The 8,609-nt window shown below is 36.7% G+C and overlaps 1 protein-coding gene across 1 annotated transcript in view; it reads left to right on the plus strand.

Annotated features, from left to right (window-relative positions):
• The window catches only part of LOC107724575 (arginyl-tRNA--protein transferase 1-like), a 67,266-nt gene that overhangs the window by 24,124 nt on the left and 34,533 nt on the right, over positions 1 to 8,609 (plus strand). Inside the window, exon 7 of the mRNA XM_016533557.1 lies at positions 2,679 to 2,807. Within this exon, the coding sequence (XP_016389043.1) occupies positions 2,679 to 2,807 (129 nt within the window). The remainder of the gene's footprint in view (positions 1 to 2,678; positions 2,808 to 8,609) is intronic.

The following is an 8,609-nucleotide window of genomic DNA, read 5'->3' on the forward strand; positions in this document are numbered from 1 at the left end:
TTTTTTTTTTCTTTTTTTTTTTTTTTTTTAACCAGACATGTTCTTGACCTGTTTCGTGCTATTCACCCATGTGCTATAAAAAACCTGCATGTACAATTTATTTTTAACCTGTTTCCATTCCAAATCATAAGATGTTCCACACTCACGGTTCTCCTGCAGTGCTGTACTATGAACTTTATCTTGGCGTGTTTCTTGGAAACAATATGTCATTTTTCTGTTTAACCCTCTGATGCTCATCCTCATGTTGAAGGTGAGGCTAGTGCGCTCCAACCCTCCCAGTCCACAGTTCAAAGCTTCGTTTGACGCCTCGTACCAAGTGTACAAACTCTACCAGATGGCCATTCACAAGGACCCTCCTGACAAACCTACCGAGAGCCAGGTCAGGGGATCCAGTGCTAAAGGGCTTTCTCTTAGCTGTTGAGCACATTTGAGATGGCCACGCTTCTACTTTGGTCTTCAAACCAAATAATATTTTGAGGATTGTGACTTGTGATGCATGGAAATGTGAAAGAGCATTAGGTAGAAATGAAAGCATGTTCAACTGGAAGCAAAGAATCACAGTGCAGTGACTTTAATGAGCAGTGTTTTAAAACAGCAGTGAGAAGGAGGAAGCCTAAAGCAAGCAGACAGGAAATGAGGAAAGGCTGAAGCAGTAAGAAATGAAAAAATGGAGGTAAGCCATGGAAACTCTGTGAAACTGTATGAATCTAATCCTGGAAAGAGAAATTGAAAGGAAATGAGGAAAACGCTCTCATCCACACTGTGTTTCTACAGGTGTCTGTGTTAAATGAGGAGTTTGTTGCTGTTGAGATGTTTAGGTTCTTTAGCTGGTGTTTTCCTTCCACTTTCCTCTTCTCAAGCCAAACTAGGAAATGGAAATTTCAGTCAAACATCATCTTGTAGGTAGTGCACCTTCACTGGATGTTGATTATGATACGCTCCTGTAATTTTCATGAAGCCTCAGTTTTTTTAAACACAACTGTATTTGAAATTCTTGTTTTTATTACTGTGTGGTATTTTACCACTGTTGGAGGCCACAAAAGGATGAACGGAATAAATGGGAATGAGATTCAATGTTTGAGAGCTTGAACGTTCGTGCCTCACATAAGCACCACAGCTTAACGTGTCAAAGCAATTGCGCTAACAGCTCTGAATGTTCTGCAGTTTGCAGTTCTTTTTGAAGTTTTTGAAAGCTCTGCATGGGACGTTTTGTTGTGAGTTGGTCTGAATTGGTGTTGTACTTCAGACTTTGGCTTTTCAAAATTTCTGTTCTTTCTGCCCTGGCTTCATGACAGTTCCAAGTTATTGAATTGTTTGAGAATGCTTTGGGTGTGTGTGTGTACTGTGTATACATTGAAGGATGCCATGTTATTGATGCCCTGCTGCTTATTTTTTGCCTGAAATGTGCTGATTTTTTTTAGGCTAGACCTATTGAAAAAGATAGACCAAGCTTAGAATTGGTGGTTTTCCTTTCCTTTCCTTTATTTATTTATTTATTTATTTTTTAAAAATCAGTTAAGGGACCAGTGCTTATCCCACTGCCCCAATAACACAGTGTGAACTGTAATTCATCAGGTTCATTGATGGTCTGTATTGTTGTAAGCCATGTGATTTTAGCCTGAATCAGAGCTTCACAGCCCCGGTGCACCAGCCTCACCTTCAGCCTCCTGTTTCCCAACATTTACCCTCCAACTCTGAGTTTAAATCCATGCTACACATTCCCTTCCCTGTCTTACTCAACACAAAAACAAGTTACTCTGTATAATCTGTATATCTTATGTGCTTCAATGTCCTTTAGGTGCATCAGAACATTGTAATGTAAACAGTATAACACAGTATGTTTAGAAATCTGGAGCAAAAGAAGAATACTCTGTTTGAAATTTCCAAACTGTATGCCATATCACATTTATGCATTAATGACTTCCAATGTTAGCCTAATTAGACTGATAGTTTATAAGATCACTAATATTAACCATTATTGGTATGGTGACAGACATATTGTGCATCCCTACAGAAAAAAAAAACTTCTTTAAATAGTTTGAAGCAATTGTGTAATGCTAAATTAGCAAAGTAAAAGTGTAAGACAGCTTGGGAATGCAATTACATTTTAGTTTTGGGTTCATATTTACTCTTAGGCTGTCTTTGTTTCAGAAGATGCTATAGTGATTCTAAGAATCTTAATGCAATCTTTATTTGTTTTCCACATTGAATCGGACATGTTTAATTCCATTCTGAACCACTTTCACATGCAAAAGTGACTATGTAAACAGTCAGAATTCATATGATTAATTGGCTAGTTGCTTACTTAAGCTTGAATTATTTATTCAGTTAAACTGTGAAATTTGTGAAGCATATAAGTAAGCATTGCCTGTTCAGACCAGTGTCACATTTAAAAGGTCATGTGAACAGAACTTCGGCTTGCAGTGTGAATATGAACCCAAAAACACTGCATATGTGATGTGTATACAGTGCTGTTTAAATCATTTCATTGCTATTTTTGTATTAACCACTCCCCTTATCCACACATTCTTGTCCGTTTTTCCTTCGTTCTCCCCATCCTCCATTGTTTATGTCCCTTCATTTATTTCCCATTATTCTTTTTTGATTTCCTACTATCCTTCCGTCTTTCTTATTCAATCGTACTTCCTCCCTCTAATCATCCCTTCATCACTCTGAAGGTGAGGCTAGTGCCGGTCAGCTTTGAGGACCCGGACTTCCTGGCGTCGTATGAGCAGTCAGCGGCGCTGTATGCACGCTACCAGATGAGCGTTCACGGCGACGCTGCGTACGAGTGCGGGGAGAGCGAGGTACAGACTTAAACATGTCACATTCACAACTGCATGAAACACCCAACCGATTGACCTGAAGCCCTGCTCACTAACATTACATATGTTTTCCAGCATGTTTGAGGCATTTACATATATTTCTCATGTACACATTAGCTTTTTACTAGACCTACACACAATCTGTGCCTGCGAAACGCTGACCGAACTTCTGCTCATCCTCTGCCCTGTGTGTGTGATCATTTGGTTTTAGGTAGGAACAAACTCCTAACTTCTAAGTATGAAACTTAACAACCACCCAGAAGACCCGAGCAATGTCCTGGCGTCCACCCATGCCCTATAACCCACATAGCAGTGGCAGAGAATTTTTGCATGGGCGAGCATGTAAAAGTGACATTTTGATCAAGTTTTTAAATGCATGTTGCTGACATACAAGATTTTACTTTTTTAAAAAAAAATTTTTTACGCTCAATAAGAGTGCAGATTTCTGAATTTGTATTTGAATCTAATCAATGGATTTTCCCACACTGTAAAAATGTTTTTTATAAAATAACAAACTATATAAAATTATTATTTTTTAAATGATTTAAATTTATGAAATAGTAATATTAAATAAAATATATAATATTGACATAATATAAGTTGTAATAGTACTATAAATTATAATACAATATATAATATAATAGTAAATAAAACTAAAATGATATTTCATTCTTTCTTCTAAATGTTGCATTTAATTCAATGTGTTGCTTGCTATTTCTTTGTAATTATTTGTGAAGTTTGCTAGCAATTTCTGAGTGAAAATGGTTTCAGATAAACACTTTTTTTAGTGCATTAAGTGCACAGATTCAGCATGGCTCTATGTATCCTGTACTGTGCTTCTGTCTGAATGCACTGATTTTATAATGAATCTGCCAAAACTCTAGTGTTTAAATGAAGATGTTGAAGAATATCCTGTGGTGAAGAGCTAAATCAGAAGCTTGATATTTATATAGATTCCTCAAAGAGCATTGCGCGTCACAGCAGGAGCTTTATTATACGTTTGTGGGAATGAATCTAAATGTGAAATGAAGATTGTTTTTGACTGAGCAGATTTTGGCCCATATATATTTCATGTTGCACAATTCAAACTGCATCTGTCCGACGTTCATTGACTTTATTAATATCCCCCTTTGATGAGTTCACAACAGTTGTACAGTAGTAGAAATGAATGACAGCAGTGAGCTGCAAGATCCCATAACATTTCATTACCCATGCAGGTTTAAATGTTTAACCTGTAACATTATGTCTATCTATATTCATTTGTGTCTGTTGCGGAATGAAACGCTGCTGTAATAATTATATAGTACACGCAGAACTGTTTTACAGCGGCCTCCATTTGAAGACACATGAGCAATTGTCTGGACTGGCCAATAATTCACCTGTGTTTTGGTAGAGAGTGAATTAGGGCTGGTTGGATAAAACTCTTCTACCGTGTGTTATTTCAGTCTTGGGCTGGGCCGGGCCTCGCGCACACGCCCTGCTCTGTGAAACACGGCCATAACTCAATTATGTGTCATAAAAGAAGCAACATTCGCAGTCTGGGAGCTTGTGGGGAAACTACATTATTAAAACCCTGTCGGGAGGCCAAGAGAAATCAAATTTTATATAAAGAGTTACAATGAAAAGCTACACTGAACAATGTCAAACAGAAAACAGGTCATGAATATAGTGAAATTGATGGTTTCATTTGAAATATAACTGATTTTGGAAGGTTTTTGAGTATGAAGGGAGAGTGGATTGTGGTCTTGGGTACAGACGAGATGTTTTTTGGAGCCTAATGACACCTTAATCGTATACATTTTTAGTGCTTTGGAGCTTTTTAGTGTGTTTTAGGATCGAGCAAGCGCGAGACAAATCTAGATTTGTCTTATTGCATTCAATGAGGCTTTCAGAAGTCGGTCAGCAGGTTACTAGCTTATTGATCTGTGCTTAGTGTATGTTCTGTACATACAGTTTTTATCTTTGCAGTATAGAAAGTCTCATGCCATGTTGTTGCAATGCAATGCAACTCTACATTAAGACCTGGAACATACCCTACACTAATGTAAAGTTTGGGGGCGATTTTTAAATATCTCCAAAATGCAGCTCACCAAGGCTGCATTTAATTGATCAAAAATACAGTAAAAATTCTGAAATATTTTTACAATTGAAAAAAAAAAAACAGTTTTCTATTTGAATTTTAAAATGTAATTTATTCCTGTGCCGAAAAGCTGAGTATCATTACTCCAGTCTTGATCCTTCAGAAATCATTCGAATACATTGATTTGCTGCTTAAGAATCATTTCTTATCGATGTTGAAAACAGTTGTGCTGCTTAATATGTTTGTGAAAACTGTGAACATTTTTATTTTCAAGATTCTTTGATAGAAAGTTTAAAAGAACTGCATTTATTTGAAAGTAAATTTCTGTAACATTTAAATGTCTTTACTATTACTTTTGATCAATTGAATGCATCTTTGCGGAATAAAAGTATTAATTTCTTAAAAATTATGCAACCTGGACTTTTGAACAAGTAGTGTATCTGAATGTAAATCCATTTACTTTCTTACTGATCAGCTATCGTCATTGCGAAGCAGCAAATGCAATAGTACATGCTTCTCAATTCCTCAGTGTTTATAGCTTGTTAAAGGGGTCCTATTATGCTTTTTCACTTTTTAAACTTTAGTTAGTCTGTAATCACGTCTGATGTAATGGCACAGGCGTCAGAAGGGAACTCTATCACCCCTTTGAGACCTCAAAGTTTTTTACCGCCACAGTCTTGCGCTTGCATTGTGTTGACCGTGCATTTACGTTTGCATACTTGTCTAGAATCTGTTTCTGGTCCCAATCACCCACTCTCTGTTAGGACAGCGCATTAGTAGACAGACGCTGAGGGTGAACAGGATGTGGACCTACTTGACATTCTCAGTAACCTGAGAGAGGCCTTTGTACCCCTTAGGCCTGGAAACTGGCCCGGCTCTGCCAACAGCAAATGAATAAATCCTCATGCTCGTAAAATGTGGGAATTAATAAATAATAAGTCGTCAGAGCCGACTGTCTTCTGCCAGATTCTTTCCTGGTGCCATAACAGAGCTCTATTTATAGTGTGGAAGGTGTGCGTATGTTTGCATTAGCATTCCACTCAGATGTGAGAAATGAGTCTATATGTATAAAGTGGGGTGGGGATTTTCTTAAAGTCACTTGTCACTTCTCACCCCATTCCCTCATTCCTTCTCCTTTATTGCCCTTCTTTTATTCGCTACCTCCTCATACCCCGGATCTGACCTACTTCAGCCACTTTATTTCCCCTGTCTGTCTGAAAAACATTGATTTTGTGAATTATGTGATTTGAATTTATACTGTTCAAAAGTTTGGGGTCTGTAAAATTATTATTATTATTATTTTTTAAATCTCTTCTGCTTTCCAAGGCTGCATTTATTTGATCAAAAATACAGTAAATATTATTACTTTTAATTAGTGGTCGACCGATACTGGTTTTTTGACAGCCGATGCCGATATCTTGGAAAGCAGGGTGGCCGATGGCCGATATGAAGCCAATATAATTTTATTTATTTTAATTAATATTTAAGAAATTTGAAGTCATTTGAAATTTTGTAAAATAAACATACTTATACTTTAGAAGACAAAGCATTTTTCACAAATAAATATTTTATATTTAAATATAAATATTTAATAAAAATCACACAGAGAGGCAGGGATTTCTGCTGTTGTATTCTGATGTAGTGAGGCGTGACTGAGGTCCTACACATGTGGCACGGATTTTCAGCACAACAAATCCTGTTCAAACTCTATTTGCTCCTCCTAATGACACATTAACTAATTATACAGAGTAGCACTGGAGAGGAGAGGAGGAACACAAATCGATTCATATGCGTTTATTCTCACCAGCAGGTTTTACATAGACTAATGACCATCTTGTAAGATCTCAGACTTTCTATATTAAGTGTTAATATATGTATTTGCTGTTAAATGATGCATGACATTTTCCAAGATGAGCTGTTTCTTTTCTTAAAACTCTTTCACATGAATCTATTTTTCAGTGTAGGAGAACATTAACTAGTTAAATAAAGAATGGTGACAGATGTAGGTTGATCTAAACTGTAGATTTCATGGTCCGTTAAGGGCCGATCCCTAACGTTCACTATGTTCGTCCTAATTTCAAATTAGCAGAGCTTTAAATCCCTGCTGAGCCATTTCACTTCCGACTTTTGGTCAGAGTTCACCTTTTTGCTTTCAAGAAAGGCCATTTTGGAGCGTTTCAGAACAACACATTTCAAGAAGGGCTATGGAGCGAATGACGCTGATGAAAGAAACACGAATGCTTGTGTTTAACGATATGGGTAGTTGACAAATAACCAGTTTTTCTTTCAACATAAAGATATTCAAGGAGGAAAAAAGGGCAGAACATGACTTTTTTCCCACCAGGAATTGATTGAATGGTGAAAAGTTGGAGGGGAGATGTTGAGAAATTAGAGGGATTGGTGATGAGAAACTTGGTTTGGAGAAAGCAAGTCATTACATTTGGGTTGTTTTGTTTTGTTTGTTTGTTTTTTGTCTTTTTTCTTGTTTTTACTTGTAAAAACTTACTCTTCTTATTTATTCTTTTTTTTTCTTTTGATTTTTTCCCATTTCTTTTTTTCTTTTAATTTTTCTTTTCTTTTTTTCTTCTCATTTTAATTGTTCCAATTTTATTTATTTTTTTCCTTTCAATATTTCCTTTTTCCTTTTTTCTATTCCAGTGTTTTTTTCCTTTTCTTTTTTATTCTTTTTCTTTATTTCCTTTCTAATTTATTTTTCCATTTTATTTCTTTTTGTTCCTTTTCATTTTTCCTTTTCCATTATTTGCATTATTTTTTCATTTACTTTCTTTTCTTTTTCATTTCAGTTATTTTCTCTTTTTTTCTTTTTTTTTCCCATTTCTTTCTTTTGTGCATGAAAATTTAAATCCACATGTGAATGTGGGCATCTTGGGGTGCGTTCACACTTGTCATGTTTGGTTCGATTAAAACGAACCCTGGTGCGATTGCTCTGTTAGTGCGGTTCTTTTAAGCATGTGTGAACGCTGCCATCCGAACCCTGGTGCACACCAAACAAGCGGACTGAGACCGCTAAAAAGATGGGTCTCGGTCCTCTTCCAAACGAACTGTGGTGTGGTTCGAATGATATATGAACGCAACACGGACCAAATTCTTCTAAACGAACCAAAAACAGGAAGTAATGACAAGATGCGACGCTATGCGACATGATTTGACGACGCGGTGTAACCAAAACAAAATGAGCAGAGGGCAAACGTGGAGCAACGATGAGGTAAAGTGCCTTTTATGAGCTCCTTGTGAGTTTGCAGGTGGTGAAAATAAAATTATATGTACACGCAAGAATGAGCGCGCATAGTCCAGCAGACGGCATTAGGTGTATTCGACTTAAAGCGCTTTAAGTCAAACACACCTTTTCCTGAGTTCCGTCATAACGATAGAAAAAATGTTTGATATAGTGCAGGATATAGGCACATACTATGAGTGACGCAGACAGCACACACAAACACGAACACATGCTGAAATGAGTGCTGTGCCTGCCTGTGATGAGGAGATTGTGAATAAAAAAAGAAGAATATTAGTCGAATTTAAAATAAACATTTGCATTTGAATGGGAGCGTCATTAGTGGAGCGCGAGATGCGGTGATGATGTAAGTGACGTTGTTGCATTTTAATGTTTTATAAGTCTAGCCCACAAGACGCGCAGTTGCTGCGTTATTCATTCAAAATATTAGAGAAATATAGTAGCTCAA

The sequence above is a fragment of the Sinocyclocheilus rhinocerous genome, unplaced genomic scaffold (assembly GCF_001515625.1).
Source record: "Sinocyclocheilus rhinocerous isolate Xijiao unplaced genomic scaffold, SAMN03320098_v1.1 scaffold304, whole genome shotgun sequence".
Lineage (NCBI taxonomy): Eukaryota > Metazoa > Chordata > Actinopteri > Cypriniformes > Cyprinidae > Sinocyclocheilus > Sinocyclocheilus rhinocerous.